Genomic DNA, 18,764 nt, shown 5'->3' with positions numbered 1-18,764 from the left:
ACTTCTTTCTTTGCTTCTTTCTTTACTTCTTTCTTTACTTCTTTCTTTACTTCTTTCTTTGCTTCTTTTTTTACTTCTTTACTTCTTTCTTTCTTCCTTTCTTTACTTCTTTCTTTACTTCTTTCTTTACTTCTTTCTTTACTTCTTTCTTTGCTTCTTTCTTTGCTTCTTTCTTTACTTATTTCTTTGCTTCTTTCTTTACTTCTTTCTTTACTTCTTTCTTTGCTTCTTTCTTTACTTATTTCTTTACTTCTTTCTTTACTTCTTTCTTTACTTCTTTCTTTCTTCCTTTCTTTACTTCTTTCTCTACTTCTTTCTTTACTTCTTTCTTTGCTTCTTTCTTTACTTATTTCTTTGCTTCTTTCTTTACTTCTTTCTTTGCTTCTTTTTTTTACTTCTTTCTTTACTTCTTTCTTTCTTCCTTTCTTTACTTCTTTCTTTGCTTCTTTCTTTACTTCTTTACTTCTTTCTTTGCTTCTTTCTTTGCTTCTTTCTTTACTTCTTTCTTTCTTCCTTTCTTTACTTCTTTCTTTCTTCCTTTCTTTACTTCTTTCTTTCTTCCTTTCTTTACTTCTTTCTTTACTTCTTTATATTCTTTCCTTTTTCTCAATGTCTTCCTTTCTTTACTTCTTTTTTCTTTCTTTACTTCTTTCATTCTTTTCCTTCCATCACGTGTATTGTCACCTGCGTTTTACTTTCATTTCCACCGAAACGTTTCTTCTTCTGTGTCAAAGGTTTTTTCCTTCACAGTGAAGTTTGAGTGCAGCCAGCAGGGGGCGCCACAGCCTCTTCACCACATCAGAAGTTCATTTGTATTGTATTATTGTTATGTACGGTGGACAGGTTACATCACAACAATATACTGTACATACTGTATATACCTGACTTGTACAGTAAGTTTTCACATTATATTCTAATGTAATGTGTTATATTATATCTTATATTTGACATTTTCATAGAGAAAATGATATAACTGGGCTATTGTTTGGGATCAATTAGACGACAATCTTCCATTTATTCTGTCATAACAACCTAAAACTGAAAGAAAATCACGTTTAACGTTGTGTCAAATCATTGTTTCAGGTCATATATTTTTACATTTATAGTCATTTTGTATATTTAAATGTGCATTTTTTTTAAAAATTGCTATAGAGACAAACCAAGAATTCATGAAAACATGTGATCATTCACAATAAACCTGGAATTTGAGCCCATCATTCATGCAAGGCATCACGGCACTTTTTAAATAGTATTCTTTGTTTGTATTTATAATTTTAAATAAAAAATGTCCTTACATTGAAGTTTCTTGTATAGTTCTTGGAGTATGTTCTTAATTTCACTGCATATATTTACTTATATAGTGTGTTTACATGTATTTTTTTACATCAAATATCTTATATATTTCACATTTTCATGGTGAAAACTACAGTTTTGGAACCAATTATTTACATTTATCAAATTGTTTGGTGCCAAATAGATGATAATATTCCATATTGTGGGCAACAAATGTCATTAAAACAAACTAAAAGCTCTTTATTTATGTTGTTTATACGGTGTGATACATATCAGGATATATAAACATAGGATTTATTGTTGTGTCAACAGAATCCCATAGTATTTGTTTATGTCATGTCATGTGTCCACGTGTCCACTGCAGTCTCGTGCTCAAAGGTAACGCGGCAGGTAGGTGTTGTGATTGCGTCAATCAGATCCGGTGGAGGACGCGCATTGGCTGCTCTGCTCCTCCAGGCTCCGCCTCCTCATCAGAGTCCTGCGGTGCGCAACTGCTGCTGCTGCGCTTGTTGCGGCGCGCGTGGACACGGGGACGGACGACATCACAGGCGGAGAGGCTCTCTCGTGCGCTCTTGCCCGCTTGTGTGTGTGTGTGTGGATAAAAAAAAAAAAAACACGCGGAAGCTCCAGGAGGACAACGAGGAGGAGTCGTGCCGATTTTTGCGCACCAGGGCTGGGATTACACGCGCACTCCGGTCCTCGGACAGCGCACTGAGGAGGAGGAGGAGGAGGAGGGAGAGGAGACACCGCGGGACGAGTTTGTGGCGTTGGATTGAGAGACCAAGCTCACCCAACAGCATGCGGTGCAGCCATGGCAGGCAAGGGTAAGACCGTCGTGAGGACGCTGGAGGATTTAACGCTCGACTCCGGTTATGGTGGAGCCGCGGACTCGGTCAGGTCTTCCAGCGTGTCGCTGTGCTGCTCCGACACGCACCAGTCTCTCCCGCATGGGGGCAACTGCTGGCATCTGACCGAATCCATGCACAGCCGACAGAACAGCGTGGACACGGTCAACACCGTCCTGGCGGAGGACACGGAGATACTGGAGTGCTCGGGCCAGTGCGCCAAGCTGCCCGAGCTGGAGGACGCGCCGTGGAGCCTGGGCGAGGTGGAGGGCGCGCTGAGGAAGGACGAGGACCTGATGGCGGGCAACCCGCCGCCGCCGGAGGTGCTCGCGCGGCTCTCGGCGCTCGTCTGCCGCGCGCTGGTGCGGGTGGCGCGCGAGGCGCAGCGGCTCAGCCTGCGCTACGCGCGCTGCACCAAGCACGAGATCCAGAGCGCCGTCAAGGTGGTGCTGTCGTGGACCGTGTCCGTGAACTGCCTCACGGCGGCGCTGAGCGCGCTCTCGCTGTACAACATGAGCACCGGGGACAAGTTCAGCCGCGGCAAGTCGGCGCGCTGCGGGCTGGTCTTCTCCGTGGGCAAGTTCTTCAGGTGGATGGTGGACAGCCGCGTGGCGCTGCGCGTCCACGAGCACGCCGCCATCTACCTGACCGCGTGCATGGAGAGCCTGTTCAGAGAGGTGTTCAGCCGCGTGCTGCGCAGCGCGCTCGTGGAGCGGGACAACGGTGTGCCCAAGTTTACGCTGGAGACTCTGGAGCAAGCCATCAACGGGGACTCCGAGATCTGGGGTCTGCTGCAGCCGTACCAGCACCTGATCTGCGGCAAGAACTCCAGTGGTAAGAGAAAAAGTTCTGGAGAACCTGTGGCGTGCTTTTTATTTAGTTAAAAAACATGCGCAATAATTGACGCAAAACAGTTTTGAAGCGCTTTCATCTCCACGTGTTTGGTGACTCAGCTGCAGCAGATGTGAGCCTTGATTTCAAGGTTAATCTGCTGCAGCTGAGTCACAGTTAATGAGGGAAGTTCTAAAGAAAACACCATCATCTGACACTTGACAGGTGCTTTTGCCACTAACGACCGATACCAAATACCGATATAGTATCTCCTGATACTGATACCAATATTTTGGAGAAGATTCCACTCTTATTTTGCTATTATTTATTGTTTTATGCTTAAAATATATCCATGTGATCGCAGCACAAGCATTAAAGTGATATTTAGTGTTTTTTCCCGCAATTATATCGCACCGATACTGAATATATGAAATCTGTAGAAGCCAGTGAAGGTTTGGTGACTCAGCTGCAGCAGATGTGAGCCTTAAATTCAAGGTTAATCTGCAAAGAAAACACCATCATCTGACACTTAAAATGGGCTTTTACCAGTAACGACCGATACCAAATACCGATATAGTATCTCCTGATACTGATGCCAATATTTTTTTGAAGATTCCACTCTCATTTTCCTTTTATTTATTGTCTTATCCTTAACATATGTCCATGTGGTCGCAGCACAAGCATTAAAGTGATATTTAGTGTTTTTTCCCGCAATTATATCGAACCGATACAGAATATATGAAATCTGTAGAAGCCATTGAAGGTTTGGTGACTCAGCTGCAGCAGATGTGAGCCTTAATTTCAAGGTTAATCTGCAAAGAAAACATCATCATCTGACACGTTAAATGAGCTTTTACGAGTAACGACCGATACCAAATACCGATATAGTATCTCCTGATACTGATACCAATATTTTGGAGAAGATTCCACTCTTATTTTGCTATTATTTATTGTTTTATCCTTAAAATATATCCATGTGATCGCAGCACAAGCATTAAAGTGATATGTAGTGTTTTTTCCGGCAATTATATCGCACCGATACAGAATATCTGAAATCTGTAGAAGCCAGTGAAGGTTTGGTGACTCAGCTGCAGCAGATGTGAGCCTTAAATTCAAGGTTAATCTGCAAAGAAAACATCATCATCTGACACTTTAAATTAGCTTTTACGAGTAACGACCGATACCAAATACCGATATAGTATCTCCTGATACTGATACCAATATGTTGTAGAAGATTCCACTTCTTTTTTATTGTAAAATATGTCCACAAATGCCATGTGATCACCAGGCCTGCGGTTCGTGAAGCATTAAGGTGATATTTTCCGCACTGATATCTCACCGATACGATACTGGATATCTAAAATCTCCAGAAGAAGCTTTGGTGACTCAGCTGCAGCAAATGTGAATCTTAAGTTTTCAAGGTTAATCTGCTGCAGCCTCTGTTAGAGGTGGTGAGGGAACTTGTATAGAAAATGTGCTTTTACGAGTAATGACCGATACCAGATACCGATATAGTATCTCTTGATACTGATACCAATATTTTGTAGAAGATTCTGCCCGTTTATTTTGCTTTTGTTTCTTATTTTAGCATTCATATCAATTTTTCTTTTTTTCCCTGATGTCCAGTCCAGGGATCTTGACCGATATTTGACCGATATTTGACATATCTAGAACCCAGTGAATGTTTTTTTTGTGTGACTTCGCTGCAGTGACGTCTGATTAAAGAGAAACGTGAAGACATTTATTATTAAAGTTCAGGTTCTGCTGCAGTTTCACCAGCTCCTTTTTTGCAGGCGTCAAGAATTCAATTTGTGAGAAAACAACAACACGTTCTGTGAGGTGTTTGTATTTGTTGAAATGAAGCAACACCACGTAAATATATATTGTTATTGTCCTATATCTATATCTATATATATATATATATATATATCAACTCATCCCTTATGGATGAGGCATTATCATTGTTATTTAGAATCCACATCAAGCTTTGGTGACTCATCTCATGACTCATGTCTTCATGTCAAGGTTCTTTATAGAAAAATCCGCCGTTTGTGTACGAAACGTACGATATCGAGACAATAGAATGACCGTCGTGTGTGTGTCATTGGAGACGGAGGAAAACGCACATATAGAAATACCGGCTTCGTTCGCGGCGCTTTAGCTGTCGCAAGAGCGGGTGATTCACGCGTTTGAGTGGGCAGAGATTTTCCGCCCCTTTTACCGCGAGGCGCTAGGAGCGCGCCGGACGTGGCTAGGACGTCGATTTACAGTGTCCACTTTAAAAATGTACGCATTTGTGGTCGCGATATGTGTTTAAATTGCTGGTTTAGAGTTTTGGTCTTGTGCTACATCTACCTCAAACCACACTATATCACATGACACAACGCATGAGATGCTAGCAGAGCGCAGCTAGCTGCTATGCGTCGCAAGCGCTGAACGAAATACTGAATATAGGGTATATATTTTCAAAGGGCAGAGCAGAAGAAAAATGAGAGACTTTATACGAGATATTTTTAAATCTAGGAAGTTTACAACATATTTTCAGGTAAGCAACACTGGGAACTTTAGCTAAGTTAGCTAACGCTCTCCTTCTATCTCTTTCGTACACTTTTTGTTGGTGGATATTTAACGTATGTAGTGTTTTTATAGTCCGTTATTGACGTCTGTAGCTGTCGTGCTAAAATTAACCAGGAACAGTTATGTACGTGTATGTGTACGTAGCATGACCGCAGTGTGCGTTTTCATTGGTTTGAGTTTTTTTGCGCTTTTATTTTTGTTAGCACATTTTGGCTAAGATTTTGGTTACTTTTAGTTGGTTTTATAAACACGCAATTCAGTTTCAGGTTTTTCTTTTTCTAACTCTTTCAACGATAATAACCTTGGCTGAACGTCCCATTTTAGTCCGACTAAAACCGAGGTAGCCTTAGTCGGACTAACGTACCTGGATAATGCGATTCATGGTCCGATTAATCCCGCTTAGTCGGATTTGTGAGTCGGACAAATTTCCTCGGAAGTAGAAGGAGACGACGTACAAACTGCTGCAATGTTGGCACGATAAATAGATTTTTCTCGGACCGTCTTAGTCGGACTATGGCCGTACTGAGTGTTAATGGTGCGTGTAACCTCATTTTGAAAAATCCTAACAACCCACTTGACCTTTAAAGGGCACTTCGTGTCTGATTGAACGGACGCTAACGCCTCGGTGCACTTTAGTTTACGACATATTTTCAGGTAAGCAACACTGGAAACTTGATCTAAGTTAGCTAACGCTCTCCTTCTATCTCTTTCATACGCTTTTTGTTGGTGGATATTTAACGTATGTAGTGTTTTTATAGTCCGTTATTGTCGTCCGTAGCTGTCGCGCTAAAATTAACCGAGTAGGTTTAATGTTTATAAAAATAAAACGGACGGTAGGAACAGTTATGTACGTGTATGTGTACGTAGCATGACCGCCGTGTGCGTTTTCATTGGTTTGAGTTTTTTTGCGCTTTTATTTTTGTTAGCACATTTTGGCTAAGATTTTGGTTACTTTTAGTTGGTTTTATAAACGCGCAAATTCAGTTTCAGTTTTCTTTTTCTAACTCTTTCAACGATAATAACCTTGGCTAAACGTCCCATTTTAGTCCGACTAAAACCGAGGTAGCCTTAGTCGGACTAACGTACCTGGATAATGCGATTCATAGTCAGATTAATCCTGCTTGTACGCGCTTGGTCGGACTTGTGAGTGGGACAAATTTCCTCGAGAGTAGAAGGAGACGACGTATAAATTGCCGTACTGTTGCCACGATAAATAAATAGATTTTTCTCGGACCGTCTTAGTCGGACTATGGCCGTACTGAGTGTTAATGGTGCGTGTAACCTTATTTGGAAAAATCCTAACAACCCACTTGACCTTTAAAGGGCACTTTGTGTCTGATTAAACGGAAGCTAACGCCTCGGTGCACTTTAGTTTACGACATATTTTCAGGTAAGCAACACTGGGAACTTTAGCTAAGTTAGCTAACGCTCTCCTTCTATCTCTTTCATACACTTTTTGGTAGCCTTAGTCGGACTAACATACCTGGATAATGCGATTCATAGTCCGATTAATCCTGCGTGTACGCGCTTAGTCGGACTTGTGAGTCGGACAAATTTCCTCGGAAGTAGAAGGAGACGACGTACACATTGCCGTACTGTTGCCACGATAAATAAATAGATTTTTCTCGGACCTTCTTAGTCGGACTATGGCCGTACTGAGTGTTAATGGTGCGTGTAACCTTATTTTGAAAAATCCTAACAACCCACTTGACCTTTAAAGGGCACTTTGTGTCTGATTGAACGGACACTAACGCCTCGGTGCACTTTAGTTTACGACATATTTTCAGGTAAGCAACACTGGGAACTTTAGCTAAGTTAGCTAACGCTCTCCTTCTATCTCTTTCATACACTTTTTGTTGGTGGATATTTAACGTATGTAGTGTTTTTATAGTCCGCTATTGTCGTCTGTAGCTGTCCCGCTAAAATTAACCGAGTAGGTTTAATGTTTATAAAAATAAAACGGACGGTAGGAACAGTTATGTACGTGTATGTGTACGTAGCATGACCGCAGTGTGCGTTTTTCATTGGTTTGAGTTTTTTTGCGCTTTTATTTTTGTTAGCACATTTTGGTTACTTTTAGTTGGTTTTATAAACACGCAATTCAGTTTCAGGTTTTTTCTTTTTCTAATTCTTTCAACGATAATAACCTTGGCTGAACGTCCTATTTTAGTCCGACTAAAACCGAGGTAGCCTTAGTCGGACTAACGTACCTGGATAATGCGATTCATAGTCCGATTAATCCTGCGTGTACGCGCTTAGTCGGACTTGTGAGTCGGACAAATTTCCTCGGAAGTAGAAGGAGACGACGTACAAACTGCCGTACTGTTGCCACGATAAATAAATTGATTTTTCTCGGACCGTCTTAGTCGGACTATGGCCTTCCTGAGTGTTAATGGTGCGTGTAACCTTATTTTGAAAAATCCAAAAACAACCCACTTGACCTTTAAAGGGCGTTTGTGTCTGATTGAACGGAAGCTAACGCCTCGGTGCACTTTAGTTAACGACATATTTTCAGGTAAGCAACACTGGGAACTTTAGCTAAGTTAGCTAACGCTCTCCTTCTATCTCTTTCATACACTTTTTGGTAGCCTTAGTCGGACTAACATACCTGGATAATGCGATTCATAGTCCGATTAATCCTGCGTGTACGCGCTTAGTTTGGACTTGTGAGTCGGACAAATTTCCTCGGAAGTAGAAGGAGACGACGTACAAATTGCCGTACTGTTGCCAGGATAAATAAATAGATTTTTCTCGGACCTTCTTAGTCGGACTATGGCCGTACTGAGTGTTAATGGTGCGTGTAACCTTATTTGGAAAAATCCTAACAACCCACTTGACCTTTAAAGGGCACTTCGTGTCCTATTGAACTGACGCCAACGCCTCGGTGCACTTTAGCGATAACGCGCTAGGTGTCGCTCAGCTGGAAAAGCTAATAACCGCGGCTTATCTGGCTCTCGTGTAATAACTGCGCTCCCGAACAAAGGGGGAGGTCTTGGACGGTTCGTTGAATATTTATTCCCTTTAGGCCCCGCCCCCCCTAAAGCCTCCGAACAATGGCAGCAGTCAGATATTTCACCTCAAAGAAGCTCCAGCTTCTGCGTCTTTGAAGCCATTGTTGTCGTCAGACGTTCATGATGGAGAAAGTTGGTGTTAATGACTGTTTTCGACGCATAAATGTGTGTTTGTGCGGCTGCTGCGTGGCCTTGTTGTTGTTGTTGTTGTTGGAAACACTTTCATTGCCTCACTTGAGAAGGTGTAAGATGTTGCTGTGTGGGCTGAGTGACCCTCTTATCCAAAGCACCGACTCTGAGTGAGTGTGAAGTAAAAAAACATGAAGGAGCTTGAAATGTTTTGGATGTGAAGACTCAAGGCTCCGTCAGCTTTATGTGACGGAGCTTTAACCAGTGACAATAATGAGGATTCCACTGTGACTGTGTTATTTCCACGGGGTTTGACGCGTTCACCCTGTTGTAAGTCGACATCGTCAAAATGATCTAATTTAAAGGTCGGTTTTCTTCTACGCTCTTGAATATCGGGACAAAACACGATATCTTCATGAGGTAAAACCTACTTTTCTTTGTTCTAGAGCGAACAACTAACCATTATCTTCACAATCGAGTCATCGTTTTTTGGTCCATAAAATGTTGAGAATTGTTGTTTTTCAAACCTGGAAATGATGTCTTGTTTTTGTCCAAAAACCCAAAAATGATTCAGTTTAATTGATGACTTTGTTACGTGGAGCAAATAAACCGGAAAGTGTTCACATTTAAGATGCTGAAACAATCAGAAATCTTGTTTTAATGAAGGAAAAAACGAAAATGTGGAGAATAAAATGTAAGAAAAAGCTCTCAAACTATTGTGCATCATTTGAATTTATATATATATATATATATATATATATATATATATATATATATATATATATATATATATATATATATATATATGCGTGTATGTATGTATGTATATATATATGTATGCGTGTATGTATGTATGTATATATATATATATGTATGTATATATATGTATATATATATATATATGCGTGTATGTATGTATGTATATATATATATATGTATGTATATATATGTATATGTATGTGTATGTGTGTGTATATATGTGTATATGTATGTGTATATTTATATATATGTATAATATGTATATATGTGTATATGTATGTGTATATATATATGTATATATGTGTGTGTATATATACGCATATGTGTATATATATATGTGTGTATATGTATATATATGTATATTTATACATACGTATATATGTATACATATATGTATATATATATACATATATGTATATGTATACATATGTATATGCATGTATATGTATATATGTGTGTATATATATATATGTATATTTATACATACATATATATATGTATATATGTGTGTATATATGTGTGTATATATATATATATATATATATATATATATATATATATATATATATATATATATATATACACTGTATGATTGTTCCAGAATTGGCCTAAGACTTTTGCACAGAATTGCACTTTTCACCAAACTGATGAGGATCTTTGAGGTTGTTATTTTGTCCACCGTGTTGTTTCTCCTCTAAAAGCACCGGTGTAGAAAAAAAAAAAAAAAAAAGTGTGGTTCCACATAAAATGATGTGAAATAGCTCTCTGAGATAAATATGAGGCTCAGTGTCGGGGAACTCTGTGTTTCCTTCTGCCTTGTTTTTGACGCACATTTTCAGTTTGTGCTTCAAAAACAAACCGAAGGGGAAAAACATAGAATTTTAGTCGAAAATATAGTATAAAAAGTTGTCATTATTGTAGGCCTCGTGTAACCGTCTTCATGAATAAAACAAAAATAAGAATAAACAAAAAGAAAATGTAATATGCAACACACAATTTCAAGACGTTGTTGGATATCCATCAGCAGAAAATCACACTGTACGCTGATGATGTTGTGATTTTCCTTTATAACTGACAAACACGTTCTTTTTGACACTCAAGTTTTTATTGAAAGTTTTTCCTTTTATGCAGGTATAAAAACAACATATAAATACATAAATAATAACAAAGAAGTCGGGGTTGCATTCCAAAAAACAACAACAAAAAAAGCCAAAATCATTGCACTTAAGGGATTTGTGGACTTTAAGTCTTTTGTATGATTTTTAAACTTCAGGAAACTGTTTTTTTCCCCTCAATTTCATAAAATATAACTATTAAATGACAAAAAAACGATGTTTAATTCCAGTTACTGGTTCATATTTGTCCATAATCTGAGTCAAAACACCCAAAACCTCTGCCTACTTCACCTCCGAATGTCTTATTTTCTATTGTTTTTTTATCCGCGGTGCTGAAAATCACCTAAATCCTCAGGAAAAATTCAACGAAACTATGGATTTCTAACCATTTGGAAGTGAATAACGAACGCACCGATCGCCTTCTTCACCCTTTCATCATCATCGTCTCCCACAAAACCCAAACATCCTCTTATTCCCCTTCATTTGACGCTGATATTTAGCCCGCGATGAAAATGCCACACACGACTGCCTCACTCCTTCATCCTCCTCCTCCTCCTCATGGTGCAGACGAGGCCACGCAGCTGAAAAAAAACGTGATGTCGTCCTATGACAGTGAGGGAAGACCCTTTTTTTTTTTTTTATTAAAATATCATCACATTTCCAACCGCACTGAATTAAACTGTCAGACCTGGGGCTGAATAATAATTAACCGTCATTACCCGCGCGCTAATCCGACGCTCGCTGCTCTCTCTTTGTGCCAAGTTTGAGCGTTCGTAAAAAGAGTTTATTTTAGTCTCTATATTTAGTCGGAGGTGGAGGAGAGCGGAGGAAGAAAGAGGTCTGAAGAACGAGCCGCAGTTTAGATTCAGGCGTCGACATTTACGCGCTGAAAAGAAGTCGCGGAAACTCGACGTCGTAAGATTTGTTCACCCCAAAATGAGTGCTGTGCAAAAAGGTTAGCGCGCGTTAACGCACGACACGTTTCCACGACGTCATGTTTACGTGCCGCGAGTCCAGGCACCAGGTTTACCAGTTAGCTCCGTTAGCTCCATTTAGCGCCGGTTTAGCGCGCCTACAGTCGATTTACAAATAACCAGCGTACCTGTGTTACTGCATATGTGCGCCTCTGTTTTTTTAAAGTTTAGCGCTACTTTAGGGACTCGTTTTAACAATCGGGAGTCGCGTAAAACATGGCGTCGCGCGCGTCTTTTTTCGGCGTCAGTCGTCATGGAAACGCCGTCATGGGTTAACTTTGACGCCGTTGACGCGCTAACGTTTGACAGCGCTAGCAAAAATACATCGTTATACGCAGGAGAAATCTGGGATTAAAGTTAGAATTCTGACTTTTTTTCCTCAGAAATCTAGGATTAAATTCAGAATTCTGACTAATTTTTCATATAAATCTGGGATTAAAGTCAGAATTCTGACTTTTTTCATATAAATCTGGGATTAAAGTCAGAACTCTGACAATTTTTTCATATAAATCTGGGATTAAAGTCAGAATTCGGATTTTTTCTTCACATAAATCTGAGTTTACAATTATAATTCTGACTTTCTTCACAGAAATCTGGGATTAAAGTTAGAATTCAGCCTCTGTTTTTGAAAGTTTAGCCCTACTTTAGGGACTCGTCATGGAAACGCCGTCATGCTTGACAGCGCTAGCAAAAATACATCGTTATACGCAGGAGTAATCGGACTATGAATCGCATTGTTCCTGGTACCTTAGTCTGACTAAGGTACCATTAGTCAGACTAACGTAATGAAAACGAAATCAAGTCGGATAGTTTGATCGTTGAACGCCGCGGCCAATAACATCGTATCTTTCTCTACCATCTCAACATTTTCTTCATCTAATTTGAACAATTTTGTACAAAAATGTGCAAATTTAAGCGACTTTTCTTGAAAAACGCTAACACAGACTGACGCTAGTGTCTTGAAACTTTCGATCTCTGTTGAATCCGTTCATATTTTCAGGAATTAACTTCAGTAAGAGTCATGGAAACTCAAAATCAAGGGTTTTCTACGTGAAGAAAAAAAAGCTACCTGAATCCGATTTTTCGAGTTCATCTACAGGCCCGGATGTTAGCGCTGGCGGGGGGTTAGGGTCACCGTTTGCCGCACGCTGATTTAAACCGTCATCACTTTCCTTCTTAAATATGTAAATATTATCGCAGAACTCAGTGCGCGTCCTTCCCCCGAGGAGGCGACGCGACCTCTGCAGGAACGTGGAACGACCTCCCGTTGTCCCGTGTATTAAATTGTCGGCAGGCGTCCGTTGTTTTGTCGTCTTCTTCGTCTTCTTCTTCTCCTCACTTGTCTTTCACACCATATTTTATTGTGTTTTCTGCTCGGGGGGCGGGTGATGGTGGTGGTGATGGTGATGATGGTGGTGGTGGGGGGTGAGGTCGCCTCCTCTGGTGTTTGCATATTTGTTTTCCTCTGTGGTTTTTAATAAGCTGGAGTCGTAGCTTTTTTGTTGTTATTGTCTTGATTGTCCTCCTGTCCTTTGTCCCCCTGTCCCTCACAGCAGCAGCTGAATGTGAAGTTATTTGGGAAACGAGATTGAATTTTACGAACTCTCCAAGTTCCTCTGGCTCGTGGTAATATTGCCTTTAATTTCATATGCTGCACCGTGATCTTCTGTGAATATTATTGGTATTGTTGGTGGTGGTGTGGAGCAAATGAAGCTCTAACTCTGCCATGATCAACAAAGGACCAACTCAAATTGCCCTGGTTTTTATTGCCAGTCGTTGGTGTGTGGATCGACTCATTCTCCTCAAAAGTAGGTGAAATCACAGGGTCAGAGTGAGATATTGAGATATTCCAGCCTTGGTTGTGTGAGGTGTTGACAGTGATTTTGGGCCACTATTGCTGGAAACCAGCCTGATACGCTAGGGATGCTAGGGATGCTAGGGATGCTAGGGATGCAAGCTCACAATGAAAACACGGCTGCCAACAAGAGTCGAAATCTGGGATTGATGTCAGAATTCTGCACCCCCCCCCCCCTCAGAAATTTGGGATCAAAGTCAGAATTCTGACTTTTTTTCCTCTCAGAAATCTGGGATTAAAGTCAGAATTCAGACTTTTCTTCACAGAAATCTGGGGTTAAAGTTAGAATTCTGACTTTTTTCCTCAGAAATCTGGGATTAAAGTCAGAATTCTGACTATATTTTTCATATAAATCTGGGATTAAAGTCAGAATTCTGACTATATTTTTCATATAAATCTGGGATTCAATTTTGAATTCTGACTTTTCTTCACAGAAATCTGGGATTAAAGTTAGAATTCTGAATTTTTTTCCTCTGAAATCTAGGATTAAAGTCAGAATTCTGTGTTTTTTCTTCACAGAAATCTGAGATTAAAGTCAGAATTCTGACTTTTTTCACATAAATCTGGAGTTAAATTCAGAATTCAGATTTTTTTCTTCACATAAATCTGGGTTTACAATTATAATTCTGACTTTCTTCACAGAAATCTGGGATTAAAGTTAGAATTCAGATTTTTTTTCTCACATGAGGTCCTAATCCTCTTCCATTAACTATATAAATAGTGTACAATATAATCCCAAATATTTGTAATTGGATTAGCAACATATCATTTTTAATTTCTAATCACTAAACCTAAATCCTAAACAGTTGCCCGCCCCCTGACCAGCCTCAAAGTTCACTGGTCATTTTGAGTTTGAGTTCTCCCTCACGGGTTAAACCATTTCCACATCAGCAGCCAAGACGAACCCAGCAGGTTGTGTCTATTTTTAAAAGACAACGTGAGTTTATCAGGGTCAGAAATAAAGACAGCGTATGAGAGTCGGGCATCGTAACTGGGATTCTGATAAAGTGCGTGAGCAGAGACGCGAAGTGTCGGCTGGAGGACGAGTTGTGGAGGAGACGCCGGCTCCGGTTCCCTCAGAGACGTAATTACAGGCGCAGCTCTCTTTAATTAACACTTGTGCTTATCTGCTCGTCATTAAGATTAGGGATTAGCCGCGGTGGACACCGGGGGAGCTGCAGCCTGAACAAAGACGATAAATCCTCTCCGTCCACGAGACGCTCAGACCCGTGGACTCTCGCCGACACGGCGTCTTATCACACGAGTGCTTTGTTGGAATCAATTTTCTCTGTTATGTTAAAACCTTTATGTATTTAGGCCTTTTTTTCAATGTTTGCCGCAAGAAAAACAACCTCAGACTCAAAGACCTTGGATCATTTTGTGTGAGGAACAAAATAAGCTAAAATATCTTCATCCAAGAGATTAAAAAAGGGAACGTTCAGTCTGTTCTTTTCCTGCTTTCTCTGCCCAAAAAGCATTTTTCTCACCTAATATATATTTGCGCAGAGCGACGCAAAAAATCTCGGCGTGAACATGGTGTTACCGTCTTTATCGCCAAAATAGCGTCGTCTTCCGAATTTCGCGTTATTGGCGACGCGATACACAAAAATGCACTAAAGTCATCCCGCAATTGCGTGATAGATGCAATTGGTGCAGTACGGAAATTTGCATCAAGCTCCTATTGGACGTTGAGTCGCCCCCTGGTGGCTATTCTGTATATTATTTTTTTTCTTGATTGACTTCACAGAGAAAATCCAGAAGTCTACTTCCATTTTTTTATGTAACGCTCTATATTTGAGACACAAATTAAGCTTTTTTCTTTTAGTCTTTCATGTCCGATAAAATGTTTGAGCGACAGACGCAATTGCCGCAAATTTGCGTAAGGCCCCTATTGGACGATACAAGCTGTCAATCACACTGGTGTTCAAGCCTATTTCCCTCTAAAGTACAACATAATTTAACAAAACTGACTCTTATATTAAGTACGAGAGTGAGAAAAATGTATAAATCAAGGGTAGCAGTGTAGCCCCCTGGTGGCTATTCTGTATATTTTCTTTTTCTTGATTCACTTTGCAGAGAAAATCCTGAAGACCATGTCCATTTTTTTAATGTAACGCTCTGTAGTTGAGATTTTTTCTATTAGCCTTTTATGTCCGATAAAATGTTTGCGCGACAGACGCAATTGCCGCAAATTTGCGTAAGGCCCCTATTGGACGATACAAGCTGTCAATCACACTGGTGTCCACGCCTATCCCCCCATAAATTAACAAAACTGACTCTTATATTAAGTACGAGAGTGATGAAAATGTATAAATCAAGGGTAGCAGTGTCGACCCCTGGTGGCTATTCTGTATATTATTTTTTTCTTGATTCACTTCGCAGAGAAAATCCTGAAGACTATGTCCATTTTTTTATGTAACGCTCTGTAGTTGAGCTTTTTTTTTTTTTATGTCCGATAAAATGTTTGCGCGATAGTCGCAAATTGACGCAAATTTGCGTAAGGCTCCTTTTGGACGATACCAGCTGTCAATCACCCTGGTGCCTATTTCCCTCTAAAAAACAACATATTTTAACAAAACTGACTCTTATATGATGAACGAGAGTGAAATCGTTAACTCCTCAGGAAAATGTTGTATAAATTAAGGGTATCAGAGTCGCCCCCTGGTGGCTATTCTGTATATTCTTTTTTCCTGATTGACTTCACAGAGAAAACCCAGAAAACTGTCCATTTTTGAATGTAACGCTCTGTAGTTGAGCTTTTTTCTTTTAGTCTTTTATGTCCGATATAAAGTTTGTTCTCCACAGACGCAGGAAAAGGTCAGTTCAGCCCAAATTATAACAAGAAAAATAAACTATATTCTTTCTTCTCCGCTGATGGTGTTTCATCATGCACAAAGTCTAGTTTCACTTTTGATTCTGACCATTTTTCTCACTTCACTGCGCTTTGATGTTCATTTCTCGTCGTTTTTTATGATCTAATAAATGTGTTGAGCGCTGTGTATCTTGATATAAACCCTTCAATGTGAAAAATTGTCAGGTCAAAAACCCTCCGACGCTAAAATCTAAAGGTTTAAAAATGTTAAAATTAGAGAAATAGACGTAATCTGTGAGAAAACAAACCTAATACGACCACAACCAGGAACTGAAAGCAAAACTAAAAGTGTGCTATGAGTCGAGCAGATTGATCGGCAGTGATCTGACGTGATTTCTCGTAAAAAGGAGGATGAGGAGGATGTTTGTCTGGACGTTAATCACGTCCTCCGACGCTAACGTGAGTCACGCATTGTTGTCTTTGTCTCTTCTGTTGGGACTTTACGCGATTTCAAAACTCCGTCTGCTTCTATAGTCATGCTTCTCTCTGACGGTTGACATGATGTAAGACTTCACGTTGGAAGAGAAGAGGAAAATCTAAAACCAGACCATGAATGGTCCACGTTTGACAGAAATGCCACGGAACGGGTTGGGATTTGAATTCACGATCGCTGCCTCTCAGCAGTGCTGTAAATACACCAGACTCCTCATTTAAATATTGAGATTTTAGACATTTCCTTTGCTAAATGTTGGAGATTAACATAAAGTTAAGTTTTTTTTTTTTTTTTAACGGATCTACAGTCAGATATTGCTCAGGAACCTCGCCAGAGCGGGTCCTAAAGCTCCAGGTACTATCACTGATGGAAAAGCAAAAAATAAGCCAATGTGGAGCCAAACTGTGCTTTTTTTTGCTCCATTTTTGGTCACCACCACCAACTCAACCTGCTTTTTCACTCATTGTGATTGATTTTTTTGATTTCCTTTTGCTACATGTTGGAGATTGACACACATTTTAAGCAATTTTTAAAGCATTTTTAACTGATCTACAGTTCTGCGTTGTTCCATACTTGTGTGGGACGTTCAAACCGAACTGTACCGCGATAGAAATACAGTGAACCCACATCGATCCAAATATCTAAATAGTGGATTTTTAGTACGACTAAATTAATTTAACTTACTAAATGTTTTTTTTTTTTTACTTCATCACTGGACAGTTGGGGTAAGCTAGCAGGGATGTGAATCTTTGGGTGGCTCACGATTCGATTACGATTCGATCGAATCGATTCAACCGATTCGATTCATACAATTCTCGATTCAAAAATTGATACAATGCATAGTGTTTAGAATCGCGATTCCTATGTGAATCAATTCCACCCCCCCATCCCTATAAGCTAGTAGCTTAGGGCTACTGAAATGTTCCGCGCTCCGGTCGAACCGTTTCAGTCGTCTCCATGGTAACCAACCACGCCGCCATCCTCCTAACCCTAACCTGTGATAGATTTTGTGGAGACAGAGAGATTTTGAATTTACTTCGAGTCGTTTAAATGTGGCGGGAAGCTGCTACGGAACAGAAAATCATGTAATACGATACGCCGTCCGTCATAAACAGCTGATTTGGAACGGACTAGTGACTCGTAATTGCGTTCTAGCGCACCTTTAGTATCGAAATGTAAATACAACAGAGAACATATTTGACTTTGACATCTGCTGCTCTGAAGAGTTTTCTGAATTACGTGTATTCATATAATACTTTGACTTTTCGTTCAAGCCTTTTATTCCGTGTTCTCCCGCTGACCCTCGGCTTCTTTGTGCCTTTTGCGTTTCTGACGTTGAAACAAACGTCCGACTCGCATCTCTGTGCGGCGTTCGCCGTAAGCACAGGTTACGACAAACTGTTACACGATCAGTTGGCAGCGAGCGTCGGGGCTCGAGAATGGAGAAACGTTTCCGTCCTTGGAGAAAACACTGCGTTGTTTTTCGTCCGATTTATCACGTCACGTCGACTCCTGACGGATGAAAGAACACAATCCAATCAAAGAGACAAAGCTCTTTTATGTACTTGTAGTTTCTGTGTGGTTGAGAGGCAGGAAATTGGAAGAGAAAGAAGTGGGATTAAGAGCCGATCATGAGCTCTTGTACCATTTGGATGATTCATGAAAACATGCTGATGTCCACTTTTGTCCACTTTTATCCACTTTTATCCACAGGCTTTTACTCTGGACGCCTCTCATTTGTCTGGACAGCAGTGAAGTGTGTGACGCTCGTGTAAAACTTAATCCAGCACCGACCAGCGAGTCTGAATGTTTGAAGAATTTAAACGCTGCAATTTTGTGATAAAACACTAGTGATGTGAGGGGAAAAATGACAAGTAGTTTGTTTAGCTTTTCTCTCATTAATGTTATTGTGAGTATAAACTCACAGTTGAGCAGTGTTTATACATCTGTCTCTAAACATTTGCTAAAATAATTTCTATCTATCCTTTGTTTTGTTAGCTAAAAGAGAGCTTAAAGTTAGCGCAGTTTTTTTAGCTTAAAGTTAGCTAAAAATAATAGATATCTATCTTT

General features: G+C 40.1%; 1 protein-coding gene across 1 annotated transcript in view; it reads left to right on the top strand.

Annotated features, from left to right (window-relative positions):
- Positions 1–2,104: 2,104 nt before the first annotated feature.
- Positions 2,105–18,764, top strand: part of LOC310941788 (ankyrin repeat and BTB/POZ domain-containing protein 3-A) — a gene marked incomplete at both ends in the record, with an annotated part of 178,178 nt that continues 161,518 nt past the window's right edge. The window contains one exon of the mRNA XM_083907036.1: positions 2,105–2,972. Within this exon, the coding sequence (XP_083763162.1) occupies positions 2,105–2,972 (868 nt within the window). The remainder of the gene's footprint in view (positions 2,973–18,764) is intronic.

The sequence above is a fragment of the Microchirus variegatus genome (genome assembly GCF_963457635.1).
Source record: "Microchirus variegatus genome assembly, chromosome: 20".
NCBI classification, from domain to species: Eukaryota; Metazoa; Chordata; class Actinopteri; order Pleuronectiformes; family Soleidae; genus Microchirus; species Microchirus variegatus.
The sequence above is the reverse complement of the archived record's forward strand: the minus strand, read 5'-3'. Positions and strand labels throughout refer to the sequence as shown.